The sequence below is a fragment of the Pelobates fuscus genome, chromosome 12 (genome assembly GCF_036172605.1).
Source record: "Pelobates fuscus isolate aPelFus1 chromosome 12, aPelFus1.pri, whole genome shotgun sequence".
Taxonomy (NCBI): Eukaryota; Metazoa; Chordata; class Amphibia; order Anura; family Pelobatidae; genus Pelobates; species Pelobates fuscus.
In genome coordinates this window covers 90,598,370-90,612,100 of record NC_086328.1, presented here as the reverse complement: position 1 = coordinate 90,612,100, position 13,731 = coordinate 90,598,370, and the positions used below count along the sequence as shown (strand labels likewise).

General features: G+C 41.0%; 1 protein-coding gene across 1 annotated transcript in view; it reads left to right on the top strand.

Annotated features, from left to right (window-relative positions):
* MAJIN (membrane anchored junction protein) overlaps nt 1-13,384 on the top strand; it is a 61,196-nt gene extending 47,812 nt beyond the window's left edge. Inside the window, exons 8-9 of the mRNA XM_063437497.1 lie at nt 5,962-6,064; nt 13,310-13,384. Of these exons, the coding sequence (XP_063293567.1) occupies nt 5,962-6,064; nt 13,310-13,355 (149 nt within the window). The 3' untranslated portion in view covers nt 13,356-13,384. The remainder of the gene's footprint in view (nt 1-5,961; nt 6,065-13,309) is intronic.
* Nucleotides 13,385-13,731: the final 347 nt, after the last annotated feature.

The window sequence follows — 13,731 nt, the reverse complement described above, 5'->3', positions numbered from 1 at the left end:
AAAATACAGCTCCCTAACTGCCCCTACAGCTCACTAACTGCCAGTAATGTTAGATATAGAAAATACAGCTCACTAACTACCCCTACAGCTCACTAACTGCCAGTAATGTTAGATATAGAAAATACAGCTCACTAACTGCCCCTTCAGCTCACTAACTGACAGTAATGTTAGATATACAAAATACAGCTCCCTAACTGCCAGTAATGTTAGATATAGAAAATACAGCTCACTAACTGCCAGTAATGTTAGATATATAAAAAACAGCTCACTAACTGCCCCTACAGCTCACTAGCTGCCAGCAATGTTAGATATAGATAATACAGCTCACTAACTTCCCCTACAGCTCTCTAACTGCCAGTAATGTTAGATATAGAAAATACAGCTCACTAACTGCCCCTACAGCTCACTAACTGGCAGTAATGTTAGAAATAGAAAATACAGCTCACTAACTGCCCCTACAGCTCACTAACTGCCAGTTATGTTAGATATAGAAAATAAAGCTCACTAACTGCCAGTAATGTTAGATATATAAAAAACAGCTCACTAACTGCCCCTACAGCTCACTAGCTGCCAGCAATGTTAGATATAGATAATACAGCTCACTAACTTCCCCTACAGCTCTCTAACTGCCAGTAATGTTAGATATAGAAAATACAGCTCACTAACTGCCCCTACAGCTCACTAACTGGCAGTAATGTTAGAAATAGAAAATACAGCTCACTAACTTCCCCTACAGCTCACTAACTGCCAGTAATGTTAGATATAGAAAATACAGCTCACTAACTGCCCCTACAGCTCACTAACTGCCAGTAATGTTAGATATAGAAAATACAGCTCACTAACTGCCCTACAGCTCACTAACTGCCAGTAATGTTAGATATAGAAAATACAGCTCACTAACTGCCCCTACAGCTCACTAACTGCCAGTAATGTTAGATATAGAAAATACAGCTCACTAACTGCCCCTTCAGCTCACTAACTGACAGTAATGTTAGATATACAAAAAACAGCTCCCTAACTGCCAGTAATGTTAGATATAGAAAATACAGCTCACTAACTGCCAGTAATGTTAGATATAGAAAATACAGCTCACTAACTGCCCCTACAGCTCACTAGCTGCCAGTAATGTTAGATATAGATAATACAGCTCACTAACTGCCCCTAGAGCTCTCTAACTGCCAATAATGTTAGATATAGAAAATACAGCTCACTAACTGCCAGTTATGTTAGATATAGAAAATACAGCTCACTAACTGCCCCTACAGCTCACTAACTGGCAGTAATGTTAGAAATAGAAAATACAGCTCACTAACTGCCCCTACAGCTCACTAACTGCCAGTAATGTTAGATATAGAAAAAACAGCTCACTAACTGCCGCTACAGCTCACTAACTGGCAGTAATGTTAGAAATAGAAAATACAGCTCACTAACTGCCTGTCAGGGTACCTGAAGTCGCTACCTCTGAGAGAGGTAGAGACTTAGAAGTTTATCCGTCCAGAAGGGCTGTTTCCTCCGTCCCTCGCGGTCCTTCCGGTCATTTACACGCCGGCCGCGAGGGATCCACTTCCTTTTATAACACGACGCCCAGCAGTCGACGTCATGACGCCAACCCGGACCGACCTGTCACTCAGTTGTCTGGAAACTAATCAGGACTCGTCGGAGGCGTGTCTACTCTCCTGAGCCAGGGTATTTAACAGTGCTTCTTCCATTTGCTCATTGCCCTGTCGTGGTTCTAGCCTGTCTAGTCACTCAGCGCTCTTGTATTCCAGTTATCCTTTTGGTTCCGACCCGGCTTGTTTGTATTACTCTGCTTATCTCTGTTACCCTTTGACTCGGCTTGTTCCTCGCTTACCTGTCTTCTCGTTCCCTCGACCTCGGCTTGCCTTTGACCATTCTCTCTATCTCCGTACGTTAGTCCGGCCATTCTAAGGTCCGGTATACGAACCTTTCTACTGTCTGTACTCTGCGTGTTGGATCCCTGTCCCGATCCTGACACTGCCCCTACAGCTCACTAACTGCCAGTTATGTTAGATATAGAAAATACAGCTCACTAACTGCCCCTACAGCTCACTAACTGCCAGTAATGTTAGATATACAAAATACAGCTCACTAACTGCCCCTTCAGCTCACTAACTGACAGTAATGTTAGATATACAAAATACAGCTCACTAACTGTCCCTACAGCTCACTAACTGCCAGTTATGTTAGATATAGAAAATACAGCTCACTAACTGCCCCTACAGCTCACTAGCTGCCAGTAATGTTAGATATAGATAATACAGCTCACTAACTGCCCCTACAGCTCACTAGCTGCCAGTAATGTTAGATATACAAAATACAGCTCACTAACTGTCACTACAGCTCACTAAAACTGCCCCTACAGCTCACTAACTGCCAGTTATGTTAGATATAGAAAATACGGCTCACTAACTTCCCCTACAGCTCACTAACTGCCAGTAATGTTAGATATAGAAAATGCAGCTCACTAACTGCCCTACAGCTCACTAACTGCCCCTACAGCTCACTAACTGCCAGTAATGTTAGATATACAAAATACAGCTCACTAACTGCCCCTTCAGCTCACTAACTGCCAGTAATGTTAGATATACAAAATACAGCTCACTAACTGTCCCTACAGCTCACTAAAACTGCCCATACAGCTCACTAACTGCCAGTTATGTTAGATATAGAAAATACAGCTCACTAACTGCCCCTACAGCTCACTAACTGTCAGTAATGTTAGATATAGAAAATACAGCTCACTAACTGCCAGTAATGTTAGATATAGAAAATACAGCTCACTAACTGCCAGTTATGTTAGATATAGAAAATACAGCTCACTAACTGTCCCTACAGCTCACTAGCTGCCAGTAATGTTAGATATAGATAATACAGCTCACTAACTGCCCCTACAGCTCACTAGCTGCCAGTAATGTTAGATATAGATAATACAGCTCACTAACTGCCCCTACAGCTCACTAACTGCCAGTAATGTTAGATATACAAAATACAGCTCACTAACTGCCCCTTCAGCTCACTAACTGCCAGTAATGTTAGATATACAAAATACAGCTCACTAACTGTCCCTACAGCTCACTAACTGCCAGTTATGTTAAATATGGAAAATACAGCTCACTAACTGCCAGTTATGTTAGATATAGAAAATACAGCTCACTAACTGCCCCTACAGCTCACTAATTGCCAGTAATGTTAGATATAGAAAATACAGCTCACTAGCTGCCAGTAATGTTAGATATAGAAAATACAGCTTACTAACTGCCCCTACAGCTCACTAACTGCCAATAATGTTAGATATAGAAAATACAGCTCACTAGCTGCCAGTAATGTTAGATATAGAAAATACAGCTCACTAACTGCCCCTACAGCTCACTAGCTGCCAGTAATGTTAGATATAGATAATACAGCTCACTAACTGCCCCTACAGCTCACTAACTGCCAGTAATGTTAGATATACAAAATACAGCTCACTAACTGCCCCTTCAGCTCACTAACTGCCAGTAATGTTAGATATACAAAATACAGCTCACTAACTGTCCCTACAGCTCACTAACTGCCAGTTATGTTAAATATAGAAAATACAGCTCACTAACTGCCAGTTATGTTAGATATAGAAAATACAGCTCACTAACTGCCCCTACAGCTCACTAACTGCCAGTAATGGTAGATATAGAAAATACAGCTCACTAACTGCCCTACAGCTCACTAATTGCCAGTAATGTTAGATATAGAAAATACAGCTCACTAACTGCCCCTACAGCTCACTAACCGCCAGTAATGTTAGATATAGAAAATACAGCTCACTAATTGCCAGTAATGTTAGATATAGAAAATACAGCTCACTAACTGCCCCTACAGCTCACTAACCGCTAGTAATGTTAGATATAGAAAATACAGCTCACTAGCTGCCAGTAATGTTAGATATAGAAAATACAGCTTACTAACTGCCCCTACAGCTCACTAACTGCCAGTAATGTTAGATATAGAAAATACAGCTCACTAGCTGCCAGTAATGTTAGATATAGAAAATACAGCTCACTAACTGCCCCTACAGCTCACTAGCTGCCAGTAATGTTAGATATAGATAATACAGCTCACTAACTGCCCCTACAGCTCACTAACTGCCAGTAATGTTAGATATACAAAATACAGCTCACTAACTGCCCCTTCAGCTCACTAACTGCCAGTAATGTTAGATATACAAAATACAGCTCACTAACTGTCCCTACAGCTCACTAACTGCCAGTTATGTTAAATATAGAAAATACAGCTCACTAACTGCCAGTTATGTTAGATATAGAAAATACAGCTCACTAACTGCCCCTACAGCTCACTAACTGTCAGTAATGTTAGATATAGAAAATACAGCTCACTAACTGCCAGTAATGTTAGATATAGAAAATACAGCTCACTAACTGCCAGTTATGTTAGATATAGAAAATACAGCTCACTAACTGTCCCTACAGCTCACTAGCTGCCAGTAATGTTAGATATAGATAATACAGCTCACTAACTGCCCCTACAGCTCACTAGCTGCCAGTAATGTTAGATATAGATAATACAGCTCACTAACTGCCCCTACAGCTCACTAACTGCCAGTAATGTTAGATATACAAAATACAGCTCACTAACTGCCCCTTCAGCTCACTAACTGCCAGTAATGTTAGATATACAAAATACAGCTCACTAACTGTCCCTACAGCTCACTAACTGCCAGTTATGTTAAATATGGAAAATACAGCTCACTAACTGCCAGTTATGTTAGATATAGAAAATACAGCTCACTAACTGCCCCTACAGCTCACTAATTGCCAGTAATGTTAGATATAGAAAATACAGCTCACTAGCTGCCAGTAATGTTAGATATAGAAAATACAGCTTACTAACTGCCCCTACAGCTCACTAACTGCCAATAATGTTAGATATAGAAAATACAGCTCACTAGCTGCCAGTAATGTTAGATATAGAAAATACAGCTCACTAACTGCCCCTACAGCTCACTAGCTGCCAGTAATGTTAGATATAGATAATACAGCTCACTAACTGCCCCTACAGCTCACTAACTGCCAGTAATGTTAGATATACAAAATACAGCTCACTAACTGCCCCTTCAGCTCACTAACTGCCAGTAATGTTAGATATACAAAATACAGCTCACTAACTGTCCCTACAGCTCACTAACTGCCAGTTATGTTAAATATAGAAAATACAGCTCACTAACTGCCAGTTATGTTAGATATAGAAAATACAGCTCACTAACTGCCCCTACAGCTCACTAACTGCCAGTAATGGTAGATATAGAAAATACAGCTCACTAACTGCCCTACAGCTCACTAATTGCCAGTAATGTTAGATATAGAAAATACAGCTCACTAACTGCCCCTACAGCTCACTAACCGCCAGTAATGTTAGATATAGAAAATACAGCTCACTAGCTGCCAGTAATGTTAGATATAGAAAATACAGCTTACTAACTGCCCCTACAGCTCACTAACTGCCAGTAATGTTAGATATAGAAAATACAGCTCACTAACTGCCAGTAATGTTAGATATCGAAAATACAAATTACAATTTACAGCACAAATTCATGATACAAAAGACCCATGGGAACTTGTAAAAATTAGCTTCCACAAAGATTTCCCTAAGCCTTCAGCCTTGAAGTGGGTGATAGATAGGACCTAAGCAATCATCTGGAAAAGGAAAAGGATAATTCCTAAAACGCATGCAACTAAGCACCCCTCCACCACTTACACCCAGATATATATGTGTGTTGAATGCAGGCCCTGTGCGACCTATTCAAATACCCAGGTGCATTCCTTGACCACACTTTGAGCGATAATAACCCAAATTGTTACTTTTTGTATAGTTAGTATACAGTAGTTTTGAGGTTCATTCTGAGCCATGAAACAGTTCAATTGCTATATTTTACATCCTTGTTTGTAGGTGGAATTGTCCAGACCTTATCCAACCAACCAGTGCAAGAGGCTCAGAATTCCATCCAATCTCCTGATACTCATAAGGGAGGAATTTTATCTTTTATAGCAAGGTACTTGGCTTAATTGTGACCTAAAAGTTCTTAGACATGGGTAAGAAATCTTTGGCACTACAGATGTTGAGGGAGGGAAAAAAGTATTTGATCCCCTGCTGATTTTGAACGTTTGCTCACTGACAAAGAAATGATCGGTCTATAATTTTAATGGTAGGTGTATTTTAACAGTGAGATACAGTATAAACTGATTTGCATGTCAATGAGTGAAATAAGTATTTGACCCTTTCGACTTAGTACTTGGTGGCAAAACCCTTGTTGACAATCACAGAGGTCAGACGTTTCTTGTAGTTGGCCACCAGGTTTGCACATAACTCAGGAGGGATTTTGTCCCACTCCTCTTTAAATACAAAAAAGGAGACAGAGTAAACCTGTGCCCAAAATGTAAGCACAAGCAGTTAAACGTACGTAGATTTCCAAATATATGGTACAGTGGACCTCAAAGAAAGACAAAAAAAAAAACCAAGATAATAGTGCAATACAGTAAGTATAAAGTGTAGGTGGTGGATAATTTAATGTCTCTACCACTCACATTTGTATGAGCTAACTCAGAGCTCTGCTGTTTTGCGCATGGATGGAACAATCCCCGTCTAAGGATATATGTTGTTATGTTCACCACTGGTCTGTCAGATAAAGTGCAATATGCAGAAAATATTAGACATGTGCAATTCGTTTCGGTCCGAATATGAATTTTGCCGAATTTCGGTCAATTCGGACATTCGGGTACTTCCGAATGTCCGAATTGCCGAAGTTCCGAAATTACCGAAGTTCCGAAGATGCTAAAGTTCCGAAGTGTCAAAGTGCCGAAGTTCCGAAGCCCAGTATTGCCTAAGTACTAATATACTTACCCAGTGAAAGAAGAAGAATGTTACATTGTAAACAATTTTAAATAAAAAATATACAAACATAGCCAGGATTCAGCTGTAAGCATTTGCAACACTTACAACAATCAAGTAACATACATTCATATAAAATGTAAGTTACTTGGCCAGTCAATGTAATGACAGGAATGAATAAGTAGATAACTTCCTAATTCCCACGGTATTAGGGAGCTATCTACTAAAAGGCTGAAAGACCTAAATTGGTCTTTCAGCCAAATTTACTAATACTAAGTAAAGATTACTTACTATTAGTAAATTATGCCCCTACTCGCTATACTGCGAGTAGGGGCATGTCTATTAAACAGTGAGCAGCCTGTGGCTGCTCACTGTAAAAAAAAAAAAAAATCCCCCCTCCCGAGCCCCCACTCGCGCGTCAAACTAAAGGTTGCCCCTCCCCCGGCCCCCACACCTGAGCGGCGGGTGGGGGCCCTAAATCAGAATAAGGAGGGACCTAATGTCCTCCCCCCTGGCCCCCACCCCTGAGCGGTTGGTGGGGGCCCTAATGTAAAATAATGGGGGGGGGACCTATTGTCCTCCCCCCGGGCCCCCACCCCTGAGCGGTGGGTGGGGGGCCTAAATCAGAATAAGGGGGGGGTCCTAATGTCCTCCCCCCTGGCCCCCAACCGCTGAGTGGTGGGTGGGGGCCCTAAATTATAATAAGGGGGTGACCTAATGTCCTCCACCCTGGCCCCACCCCTGAGCGGCGGGTGGGGGGCCTAAATTGGATTATTTTTTTTTATATAATTGCGTCGGTTATTATGGTTTTTTGTTTGCCCTTTTTGGGGGCTGAAAAAATAAGATTTTAGAAGAAAGAAAACATTGAATGGTAAGTTTTTTGTTTTTTTAAAGTTAAAGGTCCCCCCCCTCATTAGTTTTTAGGGTGAGGGGGGTAGGTAGGGGGATATTTTTTCTGGGGGACGACAACATTTTTTTTTTAGGGCCCCCACCCACCGCTCAGGGGGGAGGACCTTAGGACCTTAGGTCCCCCCCCTTATTAGTATTTAGGCCCCCACCCGCCGCTGAGTGGTGGGGGGCCAGGGGGAGGACATTAGGTCCCCCCCTTATTCTTGTTTAGGGCCCCCACCCACCGCTCAGGGGTGGGGGCCAGGGGAGAGGACATTAGGTCCCCCCCCTTTTTCTTGTTTAGGGCCCCCTCCCACCGCTCAGGGGTGGGGACCAGGGGGGAGGACATTAGGTCCCACCCTTATTAGAATTTAGGGCCCCCACCCGCCGCTCAGGGGTGGGGCCAGGGGGGAGGACATTAGGTCCCCCCCCTTATTAGTATTTAGGGCCTACGACCCCAGCCGCTCAGGGGTGGGGGCCAGGGGGAAGGACAATAGGTCCCCCCCGCCGCTCAGGGGTGGGGGCCGGGGGGCACTATTTTTTTTTTTTTTAAACAGTGAGCAGTCACAGGCTGCTCACTGTTTACTAGACATGGCCCTACTCGCGGTATAGCGAGTAGGGGCAAAATTTACTAATACTAAGTAATTTTTACTTAGTATTAGTAAATTTGGCTGAAAGACCAATTTAGGTCTTTCAGCCTTTTGGTAGATAACTCCCTAATACCGTGGGAATTAGAGAGTTATCTACCAAGCGGCTGCAAGAGAAGTCCCGAGGTGCCGAAGTCCCGAAATGCAGAAGTTTCGAAATGCCGAAGTTCTGAAGTGCCGAAGTTGCCGAAGTTCCGAAGTCTTGAAGTGCCAAATTGCCGAAGTCCCAAATTGCGAAAATCCCGAATTTCGGAATGCCGAACCGAACCGAAAATTTTCCCCATGCACATGCCTAGAAAATATGTAGAGGCAAATGCAGAAAAAAACTCCAATGGTGAAGTAAGTTCAAATTTGCAAAACAGATAAATAAAAAAGGTATTGTACTCACATTTGCTAGAGCAGAACTTGCTCTAGTATAATCAGCATGGATGGTATAATCCCCACCTAAGGATGTGTTGATGCCAGGAAGCAGTTGGTGCAAAAGAAAATAATATATATAAAATAAACTTTAATTTGCCAAAAGATAATAAAACCAATATATAGATATATAAATAGATTAATTAGTCCCACTTTACGCGTTTCGCCACTTAAAAAGCTTCTTCAGAAGTGTGGTGGTAGAGTCCTTTAACGTTCTGATTATATGGTGTGTTCATAAATTAAAATTGCTTCCTGGTGTAGCAGATTTCTGGTTTCCTGTCACCATTTTTTAATGCACGCGTCACACCGGAAGTGACACGGGTTCTTTGCATGGTATTGGTTAATTGACTGTATGCGTTCCACGGTGGAACACAGATGTTGCCAAGATGGCGGCATTGCGTTTCCGTTCGAGTGAACATATAATTCTATCAACAGTGGGATAGTAACAAGTCAATGCCATATGCATTCTTTAACCCCTTAAGGACACATGACATGTGTGACATGTCATGATTCCCTTTTATTCCAGAAGTTTGGTCCTTAAGGGGTTAAGTCCTACCTCTTCAGAGAGGTCATTGTGGTAATCCACGACATAACGAGAGGGGCATTGTATCACAGGATAGTGACGCAATGCAAGGGGTTCTGCTATGTTCCTTCTCCCGGAAGTGGCTGGGCGGCCATATTACATCAGTGCAAGAGAAGGGAAAAGGAGTATGTGTGAGACGGGAATACATATATACAGTTGCAAGAAAATGTATGTGAACCCTTTGGAATGATATGGATTTCTGCACAAATTGGTCATAAAATGTGATCTGATCATCATCTAAGTCACAACAATAGACAATCACAGTCTGCTTAAACTAATAACACACAAAGAATGAAATGTTGCCATGTTTTTATTGAACACACCATGTAAACATTCACAGTGCAGGTGGAAAAAGTATGTGAGCCCTTGGATTTAATAACTGATTGAACCTCCTTTGGCAGCAATAACTTCAACCGTTTCCCGTAGTTGCAGATCAGATCCCGTAGTTGCAGATCAGACGTGCACAACGGTCAGGAGTAATTCTTGACCATTCCTCTTAACAGAACTGTTTCAGTTCAGCAATATTCTTGGGATGTCTGGTGTGAATCACTTTCTTGAGGTCATGCCACAGCATCTCAATCGGGTTGAGGTCAGGACTCTGACTGGGCCACTTCAGAAGGCGTATTTTCTTCTGTTTAAGCCATTCTGTTGTTGATTTACTTCTATGCTTTGGGTCATTGTCCTGTTGCAACACCCATCTTCCGTTGAGCTTCAGCTGGTAGACAGATGGCCTTAAGTTCTCCTGCAAATATCTTCATTTTTCCTTCGATGATAGCAATCCGTCCAGGCCCTGACGCAGCAAAGCAGCCCCAAACCATGATGCCCCCACCACCCTACTTCACAGTTGGGATGAGGTTTTGATGTTGGTGTGCTGTGCCTCTTTTTCGCCACACATAGTGTTGTGTGTTTCTTCCAAACAACTCAACTTTGGTTTCATCTGTCCACAGAATATTTTGCCAGGACTGCTGTGGAACATCCAGGTGCTCTTGTGCAAACTGTAAACGTGCAGCAATGTTTTGTTTGTACAGCAGTGGCTTCCTCTGTGGTATCCTCCCATGAAATCCATTCTTGTTTAGTGTTTTACGTATTGTAGATTCGCTAACAGGGATGTTAGCATTTGCCAGTGACTTTTGTGAGTCTTTAGCTGACACTCTAGGATTCTTCTTCACCTCATTGAGCAGTCTGCGCTGTGCTCTTGCAGTCATCTTTACAGGACGGCCACTCCTAGGGAGAGTAGCAGCAGTGCTGAACTTTCTCCATTTATAGACAATTTGTCTTACCGTGGACTGATGAACAGGAAGGCTTTTGGAGATACTTTTATAACCCTTTCCAGCTTTATGCAAGTCAACAATTCTTAATCGTAGGTCTTCTGAGAGCTCTTTTGTGCGAAGCATCATTCACATCAGGCAATGCTTCTTGTGAAAAGCAAACCCAGAACTGGTGTATGTTTTTTATAGGGCAGGGCAGCTGTAACATACACATCCAATCTCATCTCATTGATTGGACTCCAGTTGGCTGACATGTCACTCCAATTAGCTCTTGGAGATGTCATTAGTCTAGGGGTTCACATACTTTTTCCACCTGCACTGTGAATGTTTACATGGTGTGTTCAATAAAAACATGGCAACATTTCATTCTTTGTGTGTTATTAGTTTAAGCAGACTGTGATTGTCTATTGTTGGGACTTAGATGATGATCAGATCACATTTTATGACCAATTTGTGCAGAAATCCATATCATTCCAAAGGGTTCACATACTTTTTCTTGCAACTGTAGATGAGTCTATACAGTTGAAAAATTAAGTAATGTTATATACAGATTTCCCCCTTTTTTACCATATGTTTTTTTACATATTTTATTATTTAGAGTGCTACTATTCTGTCCGATTCCCCCTTTTTGACACTTTCCTTATTTCCTCTCAACCCTATTTATGTAAGAGTATGCCTTTAGAAAGTGTCACAGATACAACCAATTTCCTATCAATTCTTGGATAGTACATTTATTAAGAATCACATTTCCCCTCTTTTTTTATGTGTATTAAGATACATCACTGTGTATCAGTAAGCTTGTAGTGTGCTTGTGTGCATCAGTGAGCTTGTAGTAATCTTGTGTTTGTCAGTGAGCTTGTAATGTGCTGCAAGCCAAAGCCATCTCCATTCATTGCCTGAATGCGTCAGCTGACAGCTTTCAGCCAATTAATGCAATCCTGTGCAATGAAAGCCTAGAACTCTAGTTCTATAATAGACATTGCATCGTATATATTATTCACAATACTGAGGTTGTGTCTTCACACAAGTTCATACTGCGAGATTATATCAGTCACATATACTGAGGCAGTGTCTTCACAGCAGCTCATACATAGGCTGTGTTTGTGCCATGTGCTGATACTGACAATCACGAGTATCCAAAACAATAAACTATCTTCTAGTCTCTGAAAGAAGCCCTTTTATGTGCAGCTATGCTTTTAATGCTGCATACTTTGATAGGAACAAGTGTTAGCATGGATTTAGAAATTAGGACTTTTCACACTTTGTACACAGGTGTCTACTTTGATTAGTCACTTGGGGAAAAAGCTCTTCTTGGTCGGGGCTATATTATTTAGGAAGGCATATAAAACCTACATAGATGTTTAAGAATAACCAAGCTAAATATGATCTATTTGTTATAAGGAGGTCCAAAACATGAATTGCCTTGATCAATGAGGAGACTGTAGGCAGCCAGGTGTAGCTGAAATAATAGGAACCCCTATACTTGTACTAGTAAATGACAATAGAGGCAGACAAGCTGCTGCACGCCTTTGTTTCACCTCCATATGGGGATTTTAACAAATAACTGTGTCTTCTGCTTAAACTTGAGGCTTTCATTTTTATGTTTCCTTTTTAATATGTTCCCTTTTTTAATTAAACATTGTATTATAAAAAAAATTATGAAACTGTTCAATAAAACCTATGAAAAAAACCCCAATAAACTAGAGACTTTCTCGTGCACTCAATATGCCATTTGTCATCACCTAAGGACCCCAGTAACTAAAACTGGCATACTAGGTAGTCACCTTATGTAAGTGCCATTAGCTGGTTCTTCAAGGAAAGAAGATTAATCTTGGCTTGTCCTTATGCAGCTCATATTCTATTGCCATGTCCTCAATGAATGAGTTTAGGTCAGACTCCTGGTCACTAAAATGAATACACCCATGGAGCAACTATTGCATATGTGTTGTTTACTGGGGCGTCTGGGAAAATAGACTGAACCCTGACTTGGCCTTATACATTACATGTACCACTGTCACCTTCTTAAGGAGACAGCTTAGGTTAGACCCCCGGGCATTGAAAGCGGTACACCCAGGGAGCAACTCTTGCACACGTGCTGTTTGCTGGGTCTTTAGGAAAAAGAGGCTGAACAGTGATTGACCTACAAAATTAGTTGCCAGGTTGAGCATAAAATAAAATCTTTGCCTTCTAAAGTAGGCTCATTCCAAACTCCTCAGAAGGACTGAGAAAAAGAGTCCTTGATAGGTTCTATGTTTACTTATTTCAGATTTATTTTCTGTCCTTTCCGGATCCCGTCCTTCATGTGTTATCAGCTTTATATACTTCATCAGAATTTAGTTAAAAAAAACTTCTGTCAATTTCTGTTTTAAAAAAATATATACATTTCCTTTTACTGTATCACCTTTATAAAAATACTTCAATATCAATGTAACTGCAAAATGCCTTAAAGGCACTTTATGCATAAGTTGTTAAAAACAAAAAACGAAAACAACTAAATAAAGAAATAGTATTCTTTTAATGGCCTTAGATCCTTTTGGGAGAGCATCTTCATATTAAAAAAGAGTGAAATATAAATAACCTATTAACTGTATTTCCTTTTTTCCCAGCCTTATACCCTTTCATTTTCTGTTCGGGGGAAGGAGCTCCACTTAATTACCTGGCTTACTCTTGCTATAATATGCAAACACCGTACCTGTCCCTGCCTGTGATCACAGTAAGCTATTACTGAATTAACGACGGATGAGACACCGAAAAAAGAGTTTGGGCTTTATATTTGTGTTTTATTTTTAATGTTCTATTATTATTTTATTTTTCAATTAATGTTTAGATTTAAAAATGTCTGCATTGCACGAATAAAACCTTTTGTGGGCTGTTAGGCCTTTGGTAAAAGTTAACCTTTTAGTTAATTCTGCCATAAGGCAATCAGTAACATGTACATTATCTAATAATTATCTGTGCTCCATGGAGAAGCTGTGTTATATTTGTGGAGTCAAGAAGATATTTGTTTCTTCTTTTGAGACACAATTGT